The sequence below is a fragment of the Somniosus microcephalus genome, chromosome 20, assembly GCF_052327205.1.
Source record: "Somniosus microcephalus isolate GS21.2 chromosome 20, FLI_Smic_1.0, whole genome shotgun sequence".
NCBI classification, from domain to species: domain Eukaryota; kingdom Metazoa; phylum Chordata; class Chondrichthyes; order Squaliformes; family Somniosidae; genus Somniosus; species Somniosus microcephalus.
This window is the reverse complement of record NC_141006.1, coordinates 58,566,953-58,594,551: the sequence shown is the minus strand read 5'-3', so window position 1 is coordinate 58,594,551 and position 27,599 is coordinate 58,566,953. Positions and strand designations below refer to the sequence as shown.

Sequence of the window (27,599 nt, the reverse complement as noted above, 5' to 3'; positions counted from 1 at the left end):
TTAAGTTAGTAACTATAGGTTTTTATTGGCTAAATAACAGAGCCCACCCTCGTGGGTGATCAGATCCAACAAGGAGGAATACCAGCCAGTCGACCACCTTTATACCTGGGCAAGCAGGCAGAGCCATGAGGCAGAGTCAGCTGTGGTCAGCCCAGGTATAACAGCGTGACAAGAGGTGACCTTGTGTGGTGATACAACAGTGTAAACAGTGATAACCATAGTGTAACGATATAAACGGTGATAACCATAGTGTAACGATAGTGAACGATAAAAGTGGTTTACCACAACCCCTCGATTAGATTCCAGCCTGTAACTCACTCCCAGGTATCTGTTATTCTATATATAAACCACCTGAACCCCTCAATTAGATTCCAGCCTGTAACTCACTCCCGGGTATCTGTTACTCTATATATAAACCCCAACAAACCCCTCGATTAGATTCCAGCCTGTAACTCACTCCCGGGTATCTGTTACTCTATATATAAACCCCAACAAACCCCTCGATTAGATTCCAGCCTGTAACTCACTCCCGGGTATCTGTTATCTGTTATTCTATATATAAACCCCCCCGAACCCGTCGATTGGATCCCAGCCTGTAACTCACTCCCGGGTATCTGTTACTTCTATATATAAACCACCTGAACCCCTCGATTAGATTCTAGCCTGTAACTCACTCTCGGGTATCTGTTATTCTATATATAAACCCCCCCCGAACCTGTCGATTGGATCCCAGCCTGTAACTCACTCCCGGGTATCCGTTATTCTATATATAAACCCTTCGATTAGATTCCAGCCTGTAACTCACTCCCGGGTATCTGTTATTCTATATATAAACCCCTCGATTAGATTCCAGCCTGTAACTCACTCGGGGATCCGTTATTCTATATATAAACCACCTGAACCCCTCGATTAGATTCCAGCCTGTAACTCACTCCTGGTTACTTGTTATTCCATGTTTATATCCCAGTTGTTCCTCGGAGCGGAGAAGCAGAACAGCTGCGGCAAAATAACCAGCTTGTTCACTGCTGTTTCAAATTGACCAGGTTCAACCAGGAGGTGATGTAGACTGGAGACAAACAGAATTGACCCTGACCAGTAATTACAAGCACCAACCCCCAAGTTACGATTTGAATCTCACCATAAGTAAGCAGATAACTTGGTTGAAGAAAGTTAGTGAACACCCCAAGAGCCAATGTTCTTTTTAATCAGGAGCGTACAGCGCCACCTTGGAGTGTGCATTATTCTACAGGATGAAATTAAGAGGAAGTGCATTGCATTGGCTCCCTGTCCGGCAACGCCTCGATTTAAAAATTCTCAACCTTGTTTTCAAATCCCTCCATGGCCTTGCCTCTACCTATCTCTGTAACCACCTCCAGCCCTGCAACCCTCGGAGATCTCTGCGCTCCTCCAATTCTGTGCGCATCCCCAAATTTAATCACTCCACCACTGGCGGCCATGGCTTCAGCTCCCTAAACCTCACCGCTTCTCTACCCCACTGTCCTCCTTTAAGATGCTCCTTAAAAGCTTTTGGTCACCTGTCCATTGAGAATTTGAATTCAGTTTTTAAAAATCTGGAACTAAAAAGCTGGTATCAGTATAAGTGACCATGAAGCTATTGGATTGTCATAAAAACCCCAGTAATTCACAATTGTCCTTTAGGGAGGGAAACCTGCCCTCCTTACCCGGTTGGGCCTGTATGTGACTCCAGTTCCACACCGTGGTTGACTCTTAACTGCCCTCTGAAGTGGGTGAGCGAGACACTCAGTCGCTACAAGCGGTTCAAGAAGGCCCACAACCACCTTTTCGCGGTTACTAGGGATGGGCAATAAATGCCAGTCTTGCCAGCGACGCCCACATCTCTAGAATGAGTAAATTAAAATCCCACCATGTGGCAATGTCGAATCTAATTCGATAAATCTGGTAAAAACCATGAAAGCAGCCGGATTGTTGTAAAAACATAACTGGTTCACTAATGTCCTTCAGGGAAGGAAACCTGCCGGCCTTACCCAGTCTGGCTGTAAAAGATCCCATGGCACTATTCGAAGAGGAGCATGGGAGTTCTTCTTCAACATCACAGATTATCTGGTCATTGCAGTTTGTGGGATCTTGCTGTGCGCAAATTAGCTACATTACAACAGTGACTACACTTCAGCCTGGTTGAGTGTGCCAGCTCAAGCCCATGCTAGAGCATTGGGGGGGGGGGGGGGGGGGGGGGGGAAGAAAGAGAAGGATCCGATTATTCTGTAGTACCCAATCCAAGTGGCTTTACTTTGTGAGTGAGCTTAGACAGCGAGTGTCGGCAGACTATTCGACCGCAGCGGGCATCACGGCCAAGACCGATTCATTCATCACCCACACGCAGACTTTCCGGCAGGTGGGGTCATTACAAGATGATTGGAAGGGGGGGTCGCCTGGCTGCTTTTCTCTTCCCTAACCCAGGGGAACTGATTCCCTATGGTCCCCCATACCCGAGATGTGCTAACGCAGCACAGATCAGCAAATGATCTGTACCACACAGTAAAATGCTAGGAGGTCCAATCATTCACTAAAGCCTTTGGTGGGGTGGGGGTGGTGAGACCCTGATGTAGAGTGCATCGCACTCAACCCAAACACTCGCCTCCCCCATCACTCGGAAAATGAAAGCGTTTTTTTTTTTTTTTTATAAAAAGTACGTGCGCTAGATTCGGTTTGCTCGTTGCGTGCCGCATTTCTACGTCGTCGAGTGTTTGAAGGGGGGGAACGGGTGCATTGGTTTAGAGGCAGGCCACATGTCACACTACTGACAGCAATGTTGCACGATACATCATTCAGGATCCTCCGGGCAAGGTACGAGTATTTAACCCTTGGAAAGTCAGTCTCATCAGCCTTCACATTGAGAACCAGTTGGCAAACTTCTGCGCAGTTCAAGTCGGAAGACGAGGCTCACATCACGGGAGCCTCGGCAACCACATGATCTCCACATCCTTCCACAAGGGCGTCCCATTGGTCAAAATCCTTTCGTAGATCTAAAAATCCAAACAGAAAAAGGTGGAATAAATTTAACTTTCGCCCAAGTACTTTCCAACAGATTCTCTCGCATCACCTGCCCATCAGTCACATGGTGCGTCACTGCTTCGTCCCACCCAGCGCTCACCGTGACATCCACTTCCAGGCACTGTCCACTAGAGGTCACTGAATAGTAACCCTAAGCAGGAAATTCAGGCTGATATTTTTTTGGCTGCATATAGTGACACCACTATTCCTGGCAAGAACGGAGATGATTGGGTAATTTCTCCCATCAATCACACCTGGAAACCGCACTGCTGTAAGTGACTGGGACTAATTTTATGCACTTAATTTGTATACTGTAACTATCCTTCACTCATTGCATGTTGCTGGAGAAATAACCCTGCTATTATTGGGAGAGTTTGCCGTAGTTTCAATTATGAGTTCTGTTTGCTGTAGTTCATAGAGACACTTTTTAAATAGACTCTGTTTGCTGAGTAAATAGACTTGGCTGTGAAACAGACTGTTTCCTGTAAGTCCTGCTGCAAGTCTCGCCCCGCCTCCAACTCATTGGCTGACGGTGGTGCTAAATATTCAGTTTGAATTCCTCCCCCCCACTTCCTAGCCCAGAGGCACTGTGACCAAATGTAGTACTCTAACCAGGCCGAGATCAGCTGACTGCGCACCCATAGCTCAGCACCATACCCAGTGCACTGAAGTTACCAGAATCATCAGACTTAAATGTCATTGTTCAATCATGTGCGGTGTGTTGTGAGGGTTTTTAAAGATTAATTTTCGGGATGTGGACGTCACTGGCAAGGCCAGCATTTATTGCCCGTCCTCTTGTGAAAGTGCCTTCTTACACCGCTGCAGTCTGTGTGGTGAAGGTACTCCCACAGTGCTGTTAGGGAGGGAGTTCCAGGATTTTGACCCAGCGACGATGAAGGAACAGGCGATATATGTCCAAGTCAGGATGGTGAGAGACTTGGAAGGTATCTGGGAGGGGGATGGTGTTCCCATTGCACCTGCTGCCCTTGTCCTTCTAGGTGGCGGAGGGTTTGGGAGGTGCGGTCGAATAAGGGATTTCGAATAAGTGGAAACTGTTTCCACTGGCAGGAGTGTCGCTAACCAGAGGACACAGATTTAAGATAATTGGCAAAAGAACCAGAGGGGAGAGGAAAACATTTTTTATACAGCGAGTTATGATGATCTGTAATGCACTGCCTGAAAAGTGGTGGAAGCAGATTCAATAGTGACTTTCAAAAAGAGAATTGGATAAATACTTAAAGGAAAATAATTGCAGGGTTACAGAGAAAGAGCAGGGGAAGTGGGACTAATGCAATAGCTCTTTCACAGGCACAAAGGGCCAAATGGCCGCCTTCTGTGCTGTATCATTCTATGTAATGGTATTTTAGGACTATCCTACCCAAGTGTCTCTGCAGGAAGGCCAGAGTGGCCTTGTTGGTGATGTCGAGGCCCACTGCAGGATCTATGGTTCCCTTTGTCTCGAATGCCATGCTGAGCAACTGACCAGTCAGGAACGTGAAATCCGTCTGGCTCTGATGTACTGACCCTCTGAAAACAAAGCATCAACAGAGCAATTACTGACAACAGCCTTTGGGAACAGGAAGAGGCCCACAATCCCCTCTCTTTTTGACCAATGCCAAACCCACCTTCTCACCACATCCCAACAATCCCCTTTCCCTTCCTCTCTCCACAAGCACATGTCCCATCACCAATTCATACTGCCCATTTGGTACTGATTCTCGTTATGCACAAAAATAGCTGCTGCATTTACCCACACAACAGTCGCTGCACAAGCAGCACTTGGAGACATTTCTCAGACGCGAGAAGGCACTTTATAAATGGAAGTCCGTCCTTCTTCCCTTATTGCACAACTCAATCATACTTTGGGTAGAAGCGCCTACTCCCCTTCCAACTCCTAACATTCAGCTTGTGTTCCCTGGGACCTGGAACCCTTCCCTGTGGTGAACAATTTGCCTGGATTAATCCTCTCCCCAATCCTGAAAACTGTAATTAATCTCTCTTCCAAAGGGCCTCCCCCCCACCAGTCCCTGCACCTTTCCTCAGAACCCAAGTTCTGATTCCGTGACAACAGCAACAACTTGCATTTATACCGTGCCTTTAACGTAGTTAAACGGCCGAAGGTGCTTCACAGCAGCGATTATCAAACAAAATTTGGCACCGAGCCACATAAGGAGATATTAGGACAGGTGACCAAAAGCTTGGTCAAAGAGGTAGGTTTTAAGGAGCATCTTCAAGGAGAGAGAGGTGGAGAGGTTTAGGGAGGAAATTCCAGAGTATTGGGCCTAGGCAGCTGAAGGCATGGCCGCCAATGGTGGAGCGATTAAAATCGGGATGTACAAGATGCCAGAATTGGAGGAACGCAGAGATCTTGGAGGGTTGTTGGGCTGGGAGGAGGTTAGAGAGATAGGGAGGGGTGAGGCCATGGAAGGATTTGAAAATAAGGCTGAGTATTTTAAAATCGAGCCATTTAAAATTGACCCACTTTCATTCTCTGAAGAGGTACAATGCAGTCTTTGGTACAGTTACCAGATTCTGAATAAAGCTCTTCATTCTGACACACTTCCCTTCTTCCACTGCGTGTAAAAAATCCTCACTCAGGAATGAGACTGAAAATAAGGAGAAATGAGGTCAGGGAAGGGATCAAGCAGAGGCCAGGGGATGCTGGGGTTGGGCATATGGAGTAGGAAGAGGGCGAGAATCATAGCAACACAGCAACATTAGGAGCAGGAGTAGGCCATTCAGCCCCTTGGGCCTGTTCACTATTCAATTAGATCATGGCTGATCCGCACCACAACTCCATTTACCTGCCTTTGCTCACTATCCCTCGATACCCTAACCCAACAAAAATCCATCAATCGCAGTCTTAAAAGCTCCAACTGACCCCCATCATTCAAAGGCTTTCGGGAGGGGGGGGGGGGGGGGGGGGGGGGAAAAAGAGAGTTCCAAATTTCTACTGTGTTAAAAGTGCTTCCTGATTTTGCTCCTAAATGACCGAGCTCTAATTTTAAGATTATGTCCCCTTGTTCCCGATTGTCCCACCAGAAGAACTAGTTTCTATCCTATTGCATCTTATTAACATTTTAAACACATCTTAAAGTATTGGAGGAAGGTTCACCCCGGTGAGCTCTTGTCCAGGGGCTGCCCGCGGTACCAGCGTTCCAAGCCCCCCACACGGACACCTCACAAGTCCAACTCCTTGTGTGAAGAAGTTCCTTCTGCCCACTGCTCTAAACCTCTCACATTTAATCTTGTATTGTTGGGCCCTGGTTCTTAACCACTGAACTACCGGAAGCAGTTTGCTTCTATCTAACCTGTCCCACCCTTTCATAATTTTAAACACTTCTATTTATCGCCCCGTAATCTGCGTCGATCCAATGAAAAAAGAGCCAATTTTTGAAGAATTTGTATTTCATCACACCAGGCCACATCCCAGAGAATCTGCGTTGGATCCTCTCTATAGCGTGCAATCCAATTTGACCGCTCCTCTGTACTTACAATATAGTGACGATCTTGATCTCATTGTTAGTGGAGTGCAGCCTCTTCATCTTACTGATGCTGTCCTGGGTCTGGAATTTCTGAGAGTTCATGAAGAGCACAGGACGCAGCACCTCGGAATAAATGTCATCCGCCAACGGGAACATCCAGCTATCCAGGGCCACCGCACACCTGCAGGGAAAGAGTACAATTACAAGCAGCGAATGGGGAGACGGGCAAGGAGCGCGAGGCGGGCAGGGCCACCCACATCCCACAGATAAGGGAGGGCCATTCAGGGATCTCAAAACACTGGCTCTGGGCAGATTTCTCAATGCTGCCACTGGTTGGATGTGAACAAATGTCCGTTCTGCAGGGACACTGAAGGAGCAGCACACTTGTTTCTCACATATCGACTCATTGTGATTTACAAATGCCATCGGATTTGATGTACCTCCCGCTTTCATCACCACAATGGGCAATTTCTCCAACGCTCTCCTCACTGGCCTCAAAGCTCAAACTCAATCATGAGATTTCCCCAGCAATGATGAAGGAACGGGTGATGTACAATGTTCCCTTTAAGCTGCACGGCCCCATGGCTGCCTGGACCGCCCGTGCAACCGGCTCACCAGCTTTTAAATAGAAAAACCGCGAATGCACAGAATTTTGAATGGGCCGTGCGAGCCCCCAAAAATTAAAGCCAATATTGATGATGTCTATCCAAGTCAGGATGGTTTGTGATTTGGAGGGGAACCTGGAGGTGGTGGTGTTCCCATGCGCCTGCTGCCCTCGTCCTAGGTGGTGGAGGTCGCGGGTTTGGGAGGTGCTGCCGGAGAAGCCTTGGCGAGTTGCTGCAGTGCATCTTGTAGATGGTACACACTGCAGCCACGGTGCGCCGGTGGTGGAGGGAGTGAATGTTTAAGGTGGTGGATGGGATGCCAATCAAGCGGGCTGCTTTGTCCTGGATGGTATCGAGCTTCTTGAGTGTTGTTGGAGCTGCACTCATCCAGGCAAGTGGGGAGTATTCCATTGCACTTCCTAACTTGTGCCTTGTAGGTGATGGATAGGCTTTAGGGAGACAGGAGGTGAGACACTATTGAGTATTGTGTCCAATACAACACACAGTACTCTAACTGAGGTTTTATATAAGCTCATCATTACTTCTTGGCTCTTAGATTCTATACCTCGTGAGAGTAATGGCTCCGTGGAGATCACAATCTTCCCTGGTCTGAAATCACAGGTGTGCGTTTGAATTGTTCCACAGCATTAAGCCATCACGTTGCTGCATTATCGGGATAAAGTATTCCCGGCGAGAGCTTTCTGATTATATTTCCCCCGAAACGGTGACTGAAACGCACCTGAACCGTGGGTCCTTAGCGACAGCCAGGATCGACGTGCAGCCTCCAAATGAATGGCCCATCACCGCCACCCTCTGCAGATCGATGCGGCCCTGTGGGAACATGGCGCGTCATCTCAGGTTCCTTTCCATCCTGATCAGCTCCCACCCAGCGCTTGGCAACAACCGCCCCCCCCCCCCCAAGTGAGACACTGAGCGAGGATCACTGAATCAAACCCTGATCCCTGCCGGGGTAGCGGGTCTCAGCCAGGAGGGGGCAGTGCAATTGGTTCCAGCACCCATGGGGCACCCATCCTGCACACTTGTCTGCAGCGAAGGCCATTTGCCACTCTTGGCCACACTTCTCCAATCAATCCAAATCCATTTGTAATCTATTGCCCTCTTCTAAAGGTCTAGACTCTGCTACACAATGGTGCTGGATCTTGCTGAAAAAATAATGGCGTGGCAACGACGCACACTGTTATTATAGAATATAGCACAGGAGGAGGCCATTTGGCCCATCGTGCTGTGTTGGCTCTTTGGTAGAGCTCTCCAATTCATTTCACTCCCCCTGCTCTTTCCCCATAAGCTTGTAAATTTTTTCCCCTTCAAGTATTTATCCAATTCCCTTTTGAAAGTTACTATTGAATTTGTATTCCACCGCTCTTTCAGGCAGCGCATCACAACTCGCTGTGTAAAATATTTTTCCCTCATGTCGCCTCTGGTTCTTTTGCCAATCCCCTTAAATGTGTCCTCTGGTTACTGACCCTCCTGCCACTGAAAACGGTTTCTTCTCATCAAAACCCTTCATGATTTTGAACACCTCTGATCAACTTTCCTCTTAAAATTTTTCTGCTCCAAGGAGAACAACCCCAGTCTCTCCAGATAACTGAAGTCCTGTATCCCTGGTACCATTCTGGTATATCTCCTCTGCACCCTCTCCAAGGCGTTGACATCCTTCCTAAAGTGTGGTGCCCAGAATTGAACACAATACTCCACTGTTTTATAAAGGTTTAGCATAACATCCTTGCTTTTGTACTATATGTCTCTGTTTATAAAGCTAAGAATCCCAGATTGTTGTTTTTTTTAAAAAAAAAAACAGCCTTCTTAACTTGTCCTGTCACCTTCAAAGATGTGTGTATATAGACCCCCAGGTTTCTCTGTTCCTGCACCCACTTTAAAACTGGACCATTTAGCTCATATTGCCTCTCCTCATTCTTCCTACCAAAATGCATCACTTCACACTTCTCTTCGTTACATTTCATCCGCTAAGTGCCATTAATGCGCAAATCCGTCAGCAAGTTCACTAAGGTCCCAGATGCCCCGCTGCCCTCGCCATGCCGCGCCGTCATAAGCTCGCACTTCCAGCAAGTTACAGGACAAAGACTGCTCGAGCTGAAGGGTACAAGAAAAAAATCTAACCGACTGCGTCCATCGCAAGGTTGCCCGCTCCAGCAAGGTCTAGCCCAGTATGACATCATTGGTAAATGGAATTACCATGCTATACACATCATCATCAAGGAACAGAAGGGGATCCAGCGCTGGACCTCAGGGCACTGTTCCTTTGGGCTCCCCCCCCTCCCCGCAGCCCAACCAACCTTCGAACTGTCAGTGGGAATCACTCTTGCCTTTGACTTGGAAGGTCATGGGTTCAAGTCCCACTCCAGAGATTGGAGCACAAAAATCTAGGCTGACACCAGTGCAGTGCTGAGGGAGCCTCCGCTGCACGGTTGGAGATGCCGTCTTTCAGATGAGACGTTAAACCGAGGCCCCGTCTGCTCTCTCAGGTGGACGTAAAAGATCCCACGACATTATTTCAAAGAAGAGCAGGGGAGTTCTCCCGAGTGTCCTGGCCAATATTAATCCCTCAGCCAACATCACTATAATAGATGATCTGCTCATTATCACATTGCTGCTTGTGGGAGCTTGCTGTGCGCAAATTGGCTGCCGCGTTTCCTACATTACGACAGCGACTATACTTCAAATAAGTACTTCATTGGCTGTAAAGCACTTTGGGACAGCCTGAGGTCATGATAGGCGCTATGTAAATGCAAGTCTTTCTCTTCACGTTTCCCCCCCCCCGGCTTTGTCCTCCTAAAGCGACACCCCCTGTATGTGAGGAAATGCACGTTGCTGCTGGTTAAGGGGGGGGGGGGGGGAACAGCTGGCAATGCCAGGGCCCAAGAGAGAGGGGTCTGGCTCTTGACGTACCCACCTTCAGAGCAGAGAGGTCCAAGTCACCAGGAAGGGCGTTTTTGATGGGCTTCCCATTGTTGACGTCTGTAAGAAGGTTCAAGGCCTGGCTGCACTCCTCCACTCTGTGGCATATCTGGGAGGGGGGCAGAACAAAGATATATAACTTGCCATGGAACAGATACCACTGATTTTGATGCTGCACCTTAGGGTGAGAGACTGGGAATTGTAGAGAAGCAAAGGGATATGGGTGTCCCTGTGCACAGATCACTAAAGGCCAGTGAACAGGTGCAAAAAGTAATCAATAAGGCTAATGGAATTTTGGCCTTTATTTCAAGGGGGCTGGAATACAAAGAGGAATAAGTTGTGCTTCAGGTATACAGATTCTTGGTCAGACTCCATCTGAGGTATCGCATTCAGTTTTTGGCACCACACCTCAGGAAGGATATAGAGCCCTTGGAAGGGAAGATAGTTGCTTTGAAAAATATTAGCCTGGCTGGAGAATGAAGAGAGAAGGATTAAAAGTATTAACATGGCAGGAGAACGGAGAGAGAAGGATTAGGCAAAGTGGATCCCGTGGAGAAAGCATTGATGCAGACTTGACGGGCCGAATGACCACTTTCCGTCCTGCAACATTCCACATCTGCTCCGCATTTCACTGCACTGCTGCTGTACTGGAATCTGCCACCAGAGGTCAGGGGCGCTGCATTTCCCGCAGATTCCAGTCTCCGGCGATCTGCCTGATCTCAGACTATTGGAAACTTTAACCTTTGGATCACCCATGTCTCACCTCAGGGAGATGGCCAAGCTTCCAGCTTTCTTTCCTAGGTGCATGGTACTTAAGAATCAGAGAATTTACAGCACAGATAGACACAGCATTCACCAGAATGAAACCGGGGCTTAAAGGGTTAAATTATGAGGGCAAGCTGCATAAACTTAGTTTGTAGCCCCTTGAGTTGAGAAAGTTGAGGGGCGATTTGATCGAGGTGTTTAACATGTAAAAAGGATTCAATAGGTAGAGAGAGAAGAGCTATTTCCTCTGGTGGGGAAATGCAGATCAAGGGAGAAGCAGCTTAAAATCAGGAAGAATTTCTTCACACATAGGGTAGTGGAAATCTCAAACTGTCTGCCCCCAAAAAGGTTGTGGAAGCTGGGGGTCAATTGGAGCTTTCAAGACGGAGATCGATGGATTTTTATTAGGCAAGGGTTTCAAGGGATAGGGAGCAAAGGTGGGTAACTGGGGCCGAGGTCACAGGTCAGCCATGAGCTAATTGAATGGCAGAACAGGCTTGAGGGGCTGAATGGCCTCCTCCTGTTCCGATGATCCGATAATCTTGTCATTTTTCCCCCCCCCCCCCCCCCCCCCCCCCCCCCCCGAGATCAATGCCAGCTTCCCATCATACCCTCCAACCTCTTCTCTCGACAGAAAAACGTAAAATTGTCTCTTGAGCCCATTTGTAGAGTCAGCTTCGATGATCTTTCCGGATAATGTATTCACTCCACTTCGCCATTAACCTTTGTGAAAACATTCCACCCGACTGCACATTTCTTACTCCCGCTTTCCTAATCTTTAACGCCCATGCCCTGGTTTTTTGAAGCCGTCACGATTAGTAAAGCTATAAGCTTTTATAAAACCAACGAGAAGGTGAAGAAAGGGGAAGTTAGCAGATCTCCTGCGAAATTGCTCACAGTAACTCGAACTAAGAACATAAAAAATAGGAGCAGCAGTGGGCCATACGGCCCCTCGAGCCTGCTCCACCATTCAATAAGATCATGGCTGATCTTCTACCTCATCTCCACTTTCCCGCATTATCTCCATATCCCTTGATTCACTTAGTGTCCAAAATTCTATTGATCTCAGTCTTGAATATAACACAATGACCGAGTATCCACAGCCCTCTGGGGTAGAGAATTCCAAAGATTCATAACCCTCCCGAGTGAAGAAATTTCTCCTCATCTCAGTCCTAAATGGCCGACTGCTTCAGGCTTTGTTACTCCTTTTAAAGATTGTTTGGTATCCATAATAAAATCTGACGTCTGCCTATTTTTCCTTTTCCTCCTCAATTTTTAATACATTAGCAATCGTGTGTCAGTCGTGGCTCAGTGGGTAGCACGCTCACTTCTGAGTCAGAAGGTCGTGGGTTCAAGTCTCACTCCTGATGCCCGAGCACGAAATCCAGCTCGACACTGAGGGAGTGCAGCACTGTCGGAGGTGCCGTCTTTCGGATGAGGCGTTAAACCAAGGCCCCCGTCTGCCTCTCGGGTGGACGTAAAATATCCCATGGCACTATTTCGAGGAAGAGCAGGGGAGTTCTCCCCGGTGTCCTGGGCCAATGTTTATCCCTCAGCCAGCATCACTAAAACAGATTATCTGCTCATTATCACACTGCTGTTTGTGGGAGCTTGCTGTGCGCAAATTGGCTGCTATATCTCCTACATTACAACAGTGACGACACTTCAAACAAGTACTCCAACTTGGCTGTACAGCGCTTTGGGATGTCCTGAGGTCGTGAAAGGCACTATATAAATGCAAGTTTTTCTTGCTTCTTTTAAACCGTTGCCAATAAGGTAAAGCAGACAGCTTTTTAGAAGCAGCATTTAAACACAATGCTAAAGCCTAGGCCAGTGTCCCTTTGAGCTCCCAAAGTCTAATTTGCTGTTAAGTAAACACTGGCGGAGTTCTTACAGATGTCAATTGAGAGACTGCAGACACTCTGGCTCGGTCAGTTTTTTCCGACGGTTAAAATTAACCCCCAAAGTCAGCTGGTAAACTGGACTGAGAATCGAGCTCCTGTATAAAAAATATAACCAGGGAGTCACGGAGCAAATTCCCCGATACATTTAGTGACCCTCCCCCAACCCAAAACTGAAACAGGAACGATCAAGGGAGTAAGTTTACCAGCTGACTTTGGGGGTTAATTTTAACCATCAGAAAAAACTGACTGAGCCAGAGTGTCTGCAGCCTCTCGATTGACATCTGTAAGAACTCTGCCAGTGTTTACTTAACAGCAAATTAGACTTTGGGCACTCAAGGGACCACAGTTTTAATTCCGGGACTCTAAGCACACCTGTTTATTGCGGAGGGAGAAATCTTCCTCGGCCGTCTCCAATTCCTGTACGGCAGCCATTCTTCCTCCAGCCCAGGCGGGGAGGCCGAGGGTGACCTGGTTCCTCGGGGGTGCGTGCTATTGGAGCTGTTGCCCCAATCGGCTGTGGTGGATCCTCAACAGGAGACTTGAAAAAATAGGTAGTGGAAGCCGATTCATCTCTGATTCAAAACAAAATGAGAAAAAAAAGTGAAAGGACCTGGGAAATATCATCAATAAACTCTTATATACACAGAGTAAAGCTCCCTCTACCCTGTCCCATCAAACACTCCCAGGGCAGGTACAGCACGGGTTAGATACAGAGTAAATCTCCCTCTACACTGTCCCATCAAACACTCCCAGGGCAGGTATAGCACGGATTAGATACAGAGTAAAGCTCCTTCTACACTGTCCCATCAAACACTCCCAGGGCAGGTACAGCATGGGTTAGATACAGAGTAAAGCTCCTTCTACACTGTCCATCAAACACTCCCAGGGCAGGTACAGCATGGGTTAGATACAGAGTAAAGCTCCCTCTACACTGCCCACCACTGGAGCAATCCTTTGACAGCCTCTCTGGAATGGTGGCAGGGCAGTGGGCTCCTCGAACGTGTTGATGAACATTGCAAGAGGGCCGCGGCCTCCTCAGAGACACTAACCTGTGCTCGACAGCAGCGACGACAAACCCCTGGGAAGCCATCTCGATGCAGACGGCAGAGTACACGGTCCTGTGACAAGAAAAAGAACGCAACAGTGAGATGGCTGAGCTCCACGACCTTCGTCAGGGGGGGCTCTCAAGAACAATAAAAAAAAGAGGGGAGGTACAGAGACACACCTGAGGGGTGAGCGGAAGATGCAGCGCCCTTGATTCAGGAAGTGAACCCCTACAGACCAAGATCTCGCTACCACAGGGAGTAGTTGAGGCGATTAGCACAGATGCATTTAAGGGGAAGCTAGATAAACACACGAGGGAAAAAGGAATAGAAGGATATGCTGATGGGGTTAGAAAAAGTCAGGTGGGAGGAGGCTCATGTGGCGCACAAACACCGGCACAGACCAGTTGAGCCAAGTGGCCTGTTTCTGTGCTGTAAATACTCTAAGGAAAGTCCCAGTTTTGAACACCCAATGATCTCAGTCAGGGTGGCAGTAAAAATGCTTCAATTATACCAGAGAGTGGGGAAAAAGATGTGACACCTCCCACAATTGAATATTCTATTGGTACTCAAGTTGAAGTTTGAATGTGAACAATGGATACTGGATGGTAGGTGCCCGAGGTACAAAAAGCACCAATTTCTAATGAGCATACGGTGGGTAGGGGTTGGGAAAGAGAGGCTGTATTACATTGCTGTTTCATTAGAGAGCGCGAGGGGGGGGGGGGTGGGGGGGCGGGGAGCACGAGAGGGGGAGAGGGAGAAGGAGCGAGAGAGATCAGAAAGAGAAAAAGGAGAGAAAAAGAAAGTACAAACGAGAGAGAGTGTGAAAAAAAGAAACGGAAACAAGATGGATAACGCACGTCAGTGAGTCACAGAAAAAGACAGGCCCTCAGCAGACCCGGAACGCAGGCCGTGAAGCCCTATTGTGGAACTAAACGAGGAGGGGGAGTTGGGGGAAACCGACAGAGGTTCAAGTTCAGCTATGAAAACCAGTTGTTGCCGGGATCAACACTCTACCTGAAAGCCCCGAGGCCGTGAGAAAATATAATCAGCGGGTACTTCTCCATAGCTCTGAAAGGAGCATTCCATCCAACTGGGACTTCATAATAACCTAAAGGACTTAAAAATAACAGTGCATGAACATTTTACACTGATAAGATGTAGAATTAAATTTTTATTGCTCATTTCTCTTCTAGTTTTCCAAAGTATACTGGGGCCAGTGGGATGAATACTTGGGTCCGTATTAAAGTTCCATCTTAACATAGAAACATAGAAGATAGGAGCAGGAGTAGGCCATTCGGCCCTTCGAGCCTGCTCCGCCATTCAATGAGATCATGGCTGATCATCCAAATTCAGTACCCTGTCCCTGCCTTCTCCCCATATCCCTTGATCCCTTTAGCCTTAAGAAATATATCCAACTCTTTCTTGAATATATTTAATGAACTGGCCTCCACCGCCCTCTGTGGCAGAGAATTCCACAGGTTCACCACTCTCTGGTAACAAATAACAAAGGCTCAAAATGGATGATGTTTTGAGCCTAGCTGGTGATAATTTGTACGATTTTAATGAGGCTTCGAAGCCATGTTCGGGCAGCACACACGGCTGGCCCTTGTAATTTGGCCCAGATTTCTTTCCCCTGCGACTCTGGGCCAGATCTGCTGCTCTCTAGGCCTCCATTCATGGCCTACCCAACTGTTCAAATTTCCCAGACCATGCATAGTTTCTCTTTCTCTCCGCCTCTTGCTGTCCAGTGAGATAAAACTGCCCTACCTCAGCATCTGTGCTGCAAACTAATGGGCTCAGTCAGTACTGCAGGGTTGTAATTAGAATGGAACCATCAATCCTGCAGGTTTTTTACCCTTCTAACCGGTGAGGTTAGTTGCCTCAGTTCATGTGCTGCTGAAACCCTCAACCATGCCTGTGCTACCTCTGGACTCAACTATTCCAACGCTCTCTCACCTTGCACCCTCCGTAAACTTAAGCTCATCCAAAGCTCTGCGGCTCGTATCTTAACTCGCACCAAGTCCCGTTCACCCATCGCCCCCTGTGCTCACTGACCTAGTGTCTCCTGGTCTGGTAACGTCTCCATTTTAAAATTCTCATCCTGGTGTTCAAATCCCTCCATGGCCTCACCCCTCCTTATCTCCAACCTCCTTCAGCCCTACAACTCTCGAGATCTCTGCGCTCCTCCAATTCGGACCTCTTGCGTATCCCTGATTTTCACCGCTCCACCATGGGTGGCCGTACTTTCAGCTTCCGAGGCCCTAAGCCCTGGAATTCCCTCCCTAAACCTCTCCGCGCCTCTACCTCACTCTCCTCCTTTAAAACGCTCCTTAAAATCTACCTCTTTGACCAAGCTTTTGGTTACCTGTCGTAATATCTCCTTATGTGGCTCGGTGTCAAATTCTGTTTTGAGAACGCTCCAGAGAAACACCTTGGGACGTTTTACTGTGTTAACAGCCCTATACAAAAACCCAGGGCCAATAAGGGAAAGGGGGGGGGGGGGGGGGGGGGGGAAAAGCCATGGGAAAATTCCTCTCTGATCCCGCCTGAGGCGATCAAAACCATTCCAGATCGCATGGGCCATACTCATGTTGACTATAAAACCTTTTATATATTTTTTATAATAGACCCAAGTCACAATATTCCACAGTGCAGTACTCAAAGACCACAGGACATCCCAACGTGCTTCACAGACAGTGAAATACTTTTGAAGTGTAGTCACTGTTCTAATGCAGGAAACACAGCAGCCAATTTGCGCACAGCAAGGTCCCACAAACAGCAACAAGATAAATGACCAGATAACCTGTGTTTAGTGATGGTGGTTGCAGGATAAATATCGGCCAGGATACCCAGGAGAACTCCCCTGCTCTTCTTCAAATAGTGCCATGGGATCTTTCTCGTCCACCTCAGAGGGCAGACGCGGCCTCGGTTTAGCATCTCACCTGAAAGACAGCATCTCCATCAGTGCAGCGCTCCCTCAATACTCGCACTAGGAGTATCAGCCTGGATTTTGTATTCAAGTCTCTGGAGTGGGACTCGAACCCACAACCTTCTGACTCGGGCAAGAGCGCTACCCACTGAGCCACGGCGAACAACCTAAATGGGGCAATCTCAGCACAGCGCGGACATACTTGAATCCACGCCTATTTCTAGACATGGTCATTGGACCAATCAGACATGCATAGTAACTGATGACTGTTGCACCCTGAAGCGGTTCTGATGTGTCCTAGAAGTTGGACCAGTAAAGAGCGCCTTATGTACCTGCGCACGGCAGCATTATTGGCTCTCGTTCTTTGGCAATCTGACCTCCCTGTGCCCCCCACTTCGATAACCCCCGACACGCCCCCTCGACACGCCCAATCTCCCCGGCGGGCACGTCTCCCAGTTCGAGAACCTTTGCTCTACTCTTTTGGTTGTGTGTAGCCCAACATCCCGTTGGCTTTGTTGTGTCTCTCTCACCGAAGGCCAAGCTGAGTAAAGGGGCGAACCACCTCTTGCTCCTCTCCAGGTAGTCCGCAAGACCGCTGCAGTACTCGTAACGGGGAATCCACAGTGGCTGCTTTGAATCGTAGCCAGCCTCACAGGGATAATATAAACGGAAGAAACTTCCCTGAAACAAATAAAATCATTTTCCACTTAAAAAAAAGAAAGAGTTGATTGCAAGGTGAGTAAAAGACAGAAAGACCTTGCATTTATATAGCGCCTTTCACAACTTCAGGACGTCCCAAAGTGCTTCACAGCTTATTAAGCACTTTTGAAGTTTAGTTGCTGTTGTAATGTAGGAAACAGACAATTTGCGCACAGCAAGCTTCCACAAACAGCAATGTTATAATGACCAGATAATCTGTTTCTCGTGATATCGGTTGAGCATTAACATTGGCCAGGACACCGGGGAGAACTCTCCTGCTCTTCTTCGAAATAGTGCCATGGGGTTTTATGCGTCCACCTGAGGGGGCAGACGGGGCCTCAATATAATGTTACTTCAAATTAGGCCATGAAAATGGAACCAGAGGAACCTCCCCTCTCTCTGATAGCCTTCCATCAGGTCTTGTTTTGGTTAGAGATCTGACCTTTGATCTCACCCAACTAGTTTTGTTTCTCCAGTTACTATCCTGTGTGTTTTTACCATTTCAAACACACAAGATGTTAATGTGCCTGATTTCTTCCAACTGTAAAAAAAATCATCCAAGGCCCAACCATTTAAGATAGAGCAGAACTCCCTTCAGAAACTGACAAGTCAAAGCCAGCAACTTCCTTCATGTTTTTCCGCAAATGTTCTGTCAAAACCTTCAGACAGCTTGGGGATGATTTCTTAACACGTTACATTAAGATGAAGAAATGAATGTCAGGATTCAGGGCCAGCAGTGATCAGAGGGGCAGCTCCTTCTTACAAAGATTTGTCTTGTACAATGCTTCACTTTACTTTTTGATTAATTTTGGGCTCATCAATGTCAATATCCATTTTAGGCACCCAGTATCAGCATAAAATGCCAGGCAGGTACAGCACGGGTTAGATACAGAGTAAAGCTCCCTCTACACTGTCCCATCAAACACTCCCAGGGCAGGTACAGCACGGGTTAGATAGAGAGTAAAGCTCCCTCTACACTGCCCCATCAAACAATGCCAGGCAGGTACAGCATGGGTGAGATACAGAGTAAAGCTCCCTCTACACTGTCCCATCGAACACTCCCAGGGCAGGTACAGGAGGATAGATACAGAGTAAAGCTCCCTCTACACTGTCCCATCAAACACTCCCAGGGCAGGTACAGCACGGGTTAGATACAGAGTAAAGCTCCCTCTACACTGTCCCATCAAACAATGCCAGGCAGGTACAGCACAGGTTAGATACAGAGTAAAGCTCCCTCTACACTGTCCCATCAAACAATGCCAGGCAGGTACAGCACGGGTTAGATACAGAGTAAAGCTCCCTCTACACTGTCCCATCAAACACTCCCAGGGCAGGTACAGCACGGGTTAGATACAGAGTAAAGCTCCCTCTACACTGCCCCATCAAACAATGCCAGGCAGGTACAGCACGGGTTAGATACAGAGTAAAGCTCCCTCTACACTGTCCCATCAAACACTCCCAGGGAAGGTACAGCACGGGTTAAATATTGGAAGGAACATAGTTTGATGTCCGAGGCCTGAGTCGAAGATCATGTGACACAGCTGGGGAAAGAAGTTGTGGATCTGGTCTAGCAAGGCATCACGTTTGGGTTAGTCAACTCTGCCCACAGGTATTGCAAGAGCAAAGCCTGAATCTGCTTACATAGCGCACATATCCACTTCAGCCTTGTGACTGGCTGTCAAATGGAAATTTTCGACAACCGACATGTTTCACTTCCCTCATCAAGTTTCTCCTCCAGCCCCAAGGCTTTGACTCGTCCATTTGATTCGATCACGTCCCAGTACCTCAACCACTTGGCCACTTTTCACACGAGAATCCAAGCAGCGACTGTCAGCAGATTATACAATCCTAGGGCATTCTACCCACTCCTCTCCATGTGTCGTTTCCAGCAGGGGTCACTGGATAGCGATTGAAAGCCCTGGCTGATTTTCCCGTCCCTAACCTAGGGCACCGAGACCAATTTTACATCCCTCTGGAATCATAGAATTTTACAGCACAGAAAGAGACCATTCAGCCCATCGAGCCGGTTCCACCATGCTGGAAGAGCGATCTACTCGGTCCCATTTCTCGGCCCTTTCTCCATGCCTTTCTTCTTTTCAATTACTCCCCACCGAAGCCAGTCTTCAGCCAATTCAATTCACTCCACGTGATATCAAGAAACGGCTGAGCTCACTGGATACAGCAAAGGCTGTGGGCCCCGACAACATCCCGGCTGTCGTGCTGAAGACTTGTGCTCCAGAACTAGCCGCGCCTCTAGCCAAGTTGTTCCAGTACAGCTATTACACTGGCATCTACCCGACAATGTGGAAAACTGCCCAGGTATGTCCTGTCCACAAAAAGCAGGACAAATCCAATCTGGCCAATTACCGCCCCATCAGTCTACTCTCAATCATCAGCAAAGTGATGGAAGATGTCGACAGTGCTATCAAGCAGCACTTACTCACCAATAACCTGCTCCCTGATGCTCAGTTTGGGTTCCGCCAGGACCACTCAGCTCCAGACCTCATTACAGCCTTGGTCCAAACATGGACAAAGGAGCTGAATTCCAGAGGTGAGGTGAGAGTGACTGCCCTTGACATCAAGGCAGCATTTGACCGAGTGTGGCATCAAGGAGCCCTAGTAAAACTGAAGTCAATGGGAATCAGAGGGAAAACGCTCCACTGGCTGGAGTCATACCTAGCACAAAGGAAAATGGTTGAGGTGGTTGAACGTCAATCATCACAGCCCCAAGACATCGCTGCAGGAGTTCCTCAGGGCAGTGTCCTTGGCCCAACCATCTTCAGCTGCTTCATTAATAATCTTCCCTCCAACATAAGGTCAGAAATGGGGATGTTCGCTGATGACTGCACAGTGTTCAGTGCCATTTGCAACTCCTCAGATAATGAAGCAGTCCATGCCCGCAGCAAGACCTGGATGACATTCAGGCTTCGGCTGATAAGTGGCAGGTAACATTCACGCCACACAAGTGCCAGGCAATGACAATCTCCAACAAGCGAGCATTTAACCACCATCCCTTGACATTCAACGGCATTACCATCACCGAATCCCCCACCATCAATATCCTGGGGGGTCACAATTGACCGGAAACCTAACTGGACCAGCCACATAAAGACTGTGGCTACAAGAGCAGGTCAGAGATTGGGTATTCTGCAGCGAGTGTCTCACCTCCTTACTCCCCAAAGCCTTTCCACCATCTACAAGGCACAAGTAAGGAGTGTGATGGAATACTCTCCACTCGTCTGGATGAGTGCAGCTCCAACAACATTCAAGAAGCTCGACACCATCCAGGACAAAGCAGCCTGCTTGATTGGCACCCCATCCACCACCTTAAACATTCACTCCCTCCACCACCAGCGTACCGTGGCTGCAGTGTGTACCATCTACAAGATGCACTGCAGCAACTCACCAAGGCTTCTTCGTTAGCACCTCCCAAACCCGCGACCTCTACCACCTAGAAGGACAAGGGCAGCAGGCGCATGGGAACCCCATCACCTGCAAGTTCCCCTCCAAGTCACACCATCCTGACTTGGAAGTACATCGCCGATCCTTCATCGTCGTTGGGACAAAACCCTGGAACTCCCTCCCTAACAGCACTGTGGGAGTACCTTCACCACACGGACTGCAGCGGTTCAAGAAGGCAGCTCACCACCACCTTCTCGAAGGCAATTAGGGATGGCCAATAAATGCTGGCCTTGCCAGTGACGCCCACATCCCATGAACGAATTAAAAAAACTTATTCAGTTCATCAGGAAGTATTGTGTGATCTTCAGTGTTGAACGCTACAACCTTCCGAAACCTAGTTACCCTCGTGCTTTTTGTTTACAAACAGCTTGGTCAACATTTACTCCCACTTTTGAAGATTTGTGTATATGTGTCCTTAGGTCTCGCTCTGCTCCTCTACTTCTGATTTTTTTTATTCGCGTATATTACCTCCTTATTTCTTTCTCCCAAAATGTATTGCTTCACATTTCTCCCTCATTAGAATGCAGCCAGCTGAGATCAGGTAACCATGCACGGACAGGAACGGAAGCTAGGAATTGCTCAGTCTGGACAGTTTGGTACCACAATGGTCAAAGCATTCAGCAACGGAACTCAGCGATTTAATTTACATAGAATACACCGAGTCATCAGCCAACACAAAATGGCCTGTTCAGCATAACTTGCCAAGACAGCGAGCTTGCAAACCTCAGAGCCACAGGTTACAAACCCAAACTCTCAGCCCCACTGCCTTGTTCCAAGGGATGACTTGTTACATCGCGTCTGTAGTCTACCTGAATCACACATCACTCTTACCTGTCCAGGTACAGCAACACACTTGGAAAAACAATTTCACTGGCAAAGATTATGCAGTTTTTCAGTTTAGTGCTTATAAGGCAGGAAGTAGAATGGGGCTAGTGGTTCCACCAACAACTCAAAACTGCATCCCTTTTTGCTCCTCGAAAGGACGGCACAAGGAAGCGAGTGCACTGGCTGGGGCATTTTGAGCCCTACAGACCATCTGTGTTGTGCTGAGTTAGTCGGGCACTGATGGTGCTGAAATGGGCCTCAGCACTACTGGGCTGGGGGAAAGGGGTGAGAAATTAAACCAGGTACCTCAGTCCCGCTCACTGTCCCACGGCGCCTACTGGAAAATGCACACGTGCGGGCGTCAAATGATGAAAAGCCTTGCCGAGATAACTCCCACAGTCAAATAGCTCGTTGTCAGGGGTCATGGGTGAAGAATGGCCACATTGGACGAGGATCAGAAGGCTACGTCATCTGTAGGATCTCATTCCAATAGCTCCCCCTTCAGGGGAGCAGGGGGTAAAAACTGGTCGGAGAAAGGGCCCTGCCCAGCCGTACCACCATTTTATTGTGTTTCCGTCCCATCGGGTGCTGCCCTCCACCAAGAGATCAAGGCCTTGGACCCTGCTGCTACCAATCCCTCAGTAGGGGCTGGATGGATGCAGGGTCCATTATTCGCTCGTGGATTTTCACTCAAAGAGGAAGAATGCTAACAGCCCCATTAGGAACCGATCTCACACGCGGGCAAAGGACGAGAACCGTGCATCTCACATCTGTGCAGCATGGCAGAGTACTGCTACACAGGGCGGGGCACCCACTAGGTACCTGGTCCTGGTCACCCAATACAGAAACTACAAGCGTTTTCACATAGTGTGACAAATCCCAACAAATCCTAAGGGTCATCACTGACCAGAAACTCAAATGAACCAGTCACATAAATGCCGTGGCTACAAGAGCAGGTCAGAGGCTGGGTATTCTGCGGCGAATGACTCACCTCCTGACTCCACAAAGCCTTTCCACCACCTACAAGGCACAAGTCAGGAGTGTGATGCGATACTCTCCACTTGCCTGGGTGGGTGCAGCTACAACAATATTCAAGAAGTTCAACAACATCCAGGACAAAGCAACCCCATCCGCTACCTTAAACATCCACTCCCTCCACCATCTACAAGGTGCACTGCAGCAACTCACTAAGGCTTCTTGGACAGCACCTCCTAAACCCACAACCTCCACCACCTTGAACAACAAGGGCAGCAGGTGCATGGAAACACCATCACCTCCAAGTTCCCTTCCAAGTCACACACTAACCGGACTTGGACATGGAAATATATCGCCGTTCCTTCATCATCGTTGGGTCAAAATCCTGGAAACCCCTACAACAGCACTGTGGGAGCACCTTCACCACACATACTGCAGCGTTCAAGGCAGCGGCTCACCACCACCTGCTCAAGGGCACCTAGGGATGAGCAATAAATGCCAGTCTTGCCCACATCCCGAGAATGAATAAAAAATGATTCTCATGAATTTCTCTACTTGTGCACACACTTGTGCTGCCAGAGTACCACAACGGAAAGCCTCGAGGGCAGTGAAAGCACCAGCTTCTTGGCTGATAACGCATTTATTATACAAAAGCACAATTCCCACAAATATTTATTAATTTTAATCCCCCGCTCAAACATAGGGCTCCACCTTACCTGCCTCGTGTGATCAGCCATGATGTCTGCGCAGCCCACTTTATGGGGTCCTTTCGCAGTAGGCAGTTCCAGCGATTGCCTGCTCCCCATGATCCAGTAGCGTTGGATGCACTCCCTAGCATGCACTGAACAACAATAAAAAAAGTTTTATTGTTTCCCCTCGTTGCTCAACGGTTGTAAATAACTACGACAGAGAGATTAAACAATTCCAGACACGGATGCCAAGCTTTTTCCTATCCTGTGACACAATCACAACATATAATTCTGTCCCTGTCCACCAACAAAAGGTTTTGAAAGCCCTTGTGAACCCAGTCATCTGAAGGGTTGGGAGTGCAGCTTCTAACAGCTCCCTTGCACTCCTGAAGTACAGCAGTAGAATGCTTGCCAAACTCTTCTCCTTCTCCTCCTCTCCCCCCCCCCCCCCCCCACCACTACTTCCCTTTACTTTCTTCCTTAATTTATGACCATGGTCATTGCTCCTCTAAACTGTCATCTCTAGTTCCTCCAAATCTTTGAATACAACCCGAAGCAGTCTCGTCAATTTGCTCGCCTCCTCCCAGAGGCATTGATCCCTTGCTTGGGTAGACTCTCCACAGGCACCGCTTGTCTACCAGTACCGTGTTTAACATGCAAGTTTACACAGCAAAGGTCAGCAGGATATTCTACTGTGGGAGGAATCAAAGTTGAGCCCAATCCTAGTGTGTACACACACACACACACACACTTTTTAGATCAGCTAACTTAACACAAACCAGGAATCAAACCTGGATAAAGTCACCATTGGGCCAAGCGAGAGTTTGAATACAATGCAAGGCACACCTTCATTCACTCAGCAGATATTCTTTATCCCAGATGTGGAGTCTTCACCCTAAAAATAATTTCAGCTCTCCTATCTCCCTCCTAGGGCAAAGCCTTGCACCAGACATCGCTGGATTTCACAGCTTCTTTGGTTCTCTACAATACATCCCTTCTCTTGGTGAATAAAATGACAATGCTTGTTTTGTTAATTGTACTCCTCTTAGAATCGTTCAATATACAGCGCAGAAATAGGGCATTTGTCTCACCGTGTCTCCGCAGGAGCTATCCACTTGGACCCAGTCCCCACACCCTGCTAAGTTTTTTCTTTTTAAAATATTTATCTACTTCCCCAAATTCAGCTCCCAGCACCATTGTTCCTGGTCAGGCATTTCCCACCCCAACAACCGTGTGTGTGAAAATATTTCTCTTAAAGGAGGAATGAATTTGCATTTCTATAGCGCCTTTCATGGCCTTAGGATGACCCAAAGCGCTTTACAGCCAATGAAGTACTTTTTTGAAGTGTCGTCACTGTTGTAATGACGGAAACGCGGCAGCCAATTTGCGCACAGCAAGCTCCCACAAACAGCAATGTGATAAATGACCGGATAATCTGTTTTTAGTGATGTTGGTAGAGGGAGACTCACTCCTAGCGTGCGCTCACTCGGAGGTCGAACTCCAAACCATAGTCAACACCTTCACCGAAGCGTACGAGAGCATGGGCCTTACACTAAACATCAAGGTCCTCTACCAACCTGCCCCCACCACACAGTGCTGCCCCCCCGATTATCAAAATCCACAACAAGGCCTTGGACAACGTGGACCACTTTCCATACCTCGGGAGCCTACTGTCAACAAGGGCAGACGTCAACGACGAAGTCCAACACCGCCTTCAGTGTGCCAGGCAGCCTTCGGTCGCCTGAGGAAGAGTGTGTTTGAAGACCAGGACCTCAAACCCGGCACTAAGCTCATGGTCTACAGGGCAGCAGTGATACCTGCCCTGCCGTATGCCTCAGAGACATGGACCAGGTACAGCAGGCACCTCAAAGCACTGGAGAGGTACCACCAACGCTGCCGCCGCAAGATCCTGCAAACCCATTGGCAGGATAGGCGCACCGTCAGTGTTCTTGCTCAGGCCAACATCGAAGCTTTGACCACGCTCAATCAGCTCCGATGGACGGGTCACATTGTCTGCATGCCCGATACGAGACTCCCAAAACAAGCGCTCTACCTAGAGCTCCGGCACGGCAAGAGAGCCCCAGGTGGGCAGAGGAAACGCTTCAAGGACACCCTCAAAGCCTCCTTGAAAAAGTGTAACATCCCCACCGACACCTGGGAATCCCTGGCCCAAGACCGCACAAAGTGGAGGAGAAGCATCCGGGAAGGCGCTTGAGTCTCTTCGCCGGGAGCAAGCGGAAGCCAAGCGCAGGCAGCGCAAGGAGCGCATGTCAATCCAAGCACCCCACCCACCGGTCCCTTCAACCACCGTCTGCCCCGCCTGTGACAGAGACTGTAGGTCCCGTATTGGACTCATCAGTCACCTGAGAACTCATTTTTAATGTGGAAGCAAGTCATCCTCGGTTCCGAGGGACTGCCTAAGAAGGAGAAATATTGGCCCCAGGATACCAGGGAAAACTCACCCTGCTCCTCTTCGAAATAGTGCTGCGGGATCTTTAACATCCAACCGATAGACGGTACCTCGGACAGTGCATCCCTCAGTACTACACTGGGAGTGCCAGCCTAGATTGTGTGCTCAAGTCTCTGGCGTGGGACTTGACCCCATCACCTTCTGACTCTGAGGCGACAGTGCGACCAATTTCTCCCTTCAGTCTCCAGGCGTTCTGTTCTTGGTTCCTGTGCTGGGGATATTTACCGCATCAAACCCAGAAGACCAAATCGTGGCAGCAAAACAAACTTGCTCCTTTATTTTGGAGAGTTTGCTCTCCAATTGGCGTAACGGTCACATGGAGTTATAAAGTGCGGAGCTGACACTCAGTACAGGAGGGAAAGCACTGAACAAAATCCCAACAGGTGGATTGTTGATGCACCAGTAAATTGGCAGAGAAAAGACAATGTTCAGCGAGTTCTCAGCACGCTGCAGGAATGTTTCATTCAGTTGGCTGCAGTCGATGTTTTAACCACGACACGACCCAATGAAACAGCAGCACGCAGGGACCCGCTGCTGACACTGAAGAACAGAATCTTTTTGAGACAATACAAAATATATTTGACAATTTAAAAAAAGCCAAGATTAACATTAAGGGGATACGAGTGTGGGCAACAGTCAGCTTCTCACATTTGTAAACTCTTTTAAACGAGGCACCGTCACCACAATAGCGCAACGTAACATGCTCATAACGCAAAGAAATGCTTTCGAGACAAAGAATATCAGTGCTTCGAAACAACAGCGATAAAGAAAACATTTGCCCAGTACCTCTTAGAACTATTCACTCGAGTGGAGGGTAAAGCGGCAACAAAGGCTGGGCTGAATGGCCTGTCTCCATGTTGCAACTTCTGTGTGTGTATCTCTGTATGGACTGTACTGGCTTTAAAGGGCAGCATAAGTATAAACACACACGGTAAAACAAATTTGTTTTTTTGGCTTGGATACAAAGACCCATTGCATAATACTTGTCACAATGAGCAACATACAAATAAAGCAATGATGCGTGTAAACACTATACTCTTGCATCAAACATTCCCTCCACTCTTCCGAGTCTGGACTATGAGTGCTCCCCTTCCCTCATCTCCCTTCTCCTTCTCCTCCTCTACTTTCCCATTCCCTCTCACTTCTCCTCCCCTCCTCCATCCTACCTTCCCCCTCTCTCCTCTCCCTTCCACTCCCCTGCCCAACCCTCCTCTCCCCTCCTCCTTCCCTTCTCGTCTACTCTTCCTTCTCCCTTCCTCAGTAGCAGTCTTCAGTTATTGTTTGTTTGCAAACAACCAGAAACCCTTTGGCCAAACATATCCTTGCTGAAGTCACTGCCCCCTCAAAAACAGAGAGGGCAAAAAAACAAGGGGCACCGTGGTCAAATATGTGAGAGAAACATATTCAAATAATATTTAGCTTGTTAAAGTTTCCCCCAACTTCATAAATCTTCAGCCAACTTTTCCCAAAGTTAACTTTTTGTTGCTCGGAACCCCTCCTCCTGCCTTGTTGTTGCTGCTGCCCTTTTCCCACCATCTGGCACCCGACTCTCCGCTTACCTACAATCTGCTGATGCATCAGACTTGTCACCGCAACCGCGGCGCTTCCTCGATCCGGGCTGAACGGCCCTGGCCGCGCGGGGCGCGTCGGGAGTTATAGTTTCCCAACCCGCCGCCTCGCTCTGGCCACAGTGCGCGGGGGACTACAACTCCCACAGCACATCGCGCCCTCACCGCAGGGGCCAGCCACTGAATGAGTGGGAAAGGAGCTGTAAC

At 48.4% G+C, this 27,599-nt stretch overlaps 1 protein-coding gene across 1 annotated transcript; it reads right to left on the bottom strand.

The window, feature by feature from the left end:
- LOC147103309 (platelet-activating factor acetylhydrolase 2, cytoplasmic-like) lies at positions 1 to 27,599 on the bottom strand. Its single transcript, XM_085962782.1, is given in 13 exon segments — positions 1 to 3,005; positions 4,412 to 4,560; positions 6,529 to 6,699; positions 7,863 to 7,954; positions 10,056 to 10,169; positions 13,102 to 13,145; positions 13,148 to 13,192; positions 13,195 to 13,301; positions 13,779 to 13,847; positions 14,790 to 14,883; positions 17,235 to 17,385; positions 23,382 to 23,506; positions 27,384 to 27,599. Coding segments are annotated over 13 exon segments (1,263 nt in total). The 5' UTR covers positions 27,403 to 27,599; the 3' UTR covers positions 1 to 2,922.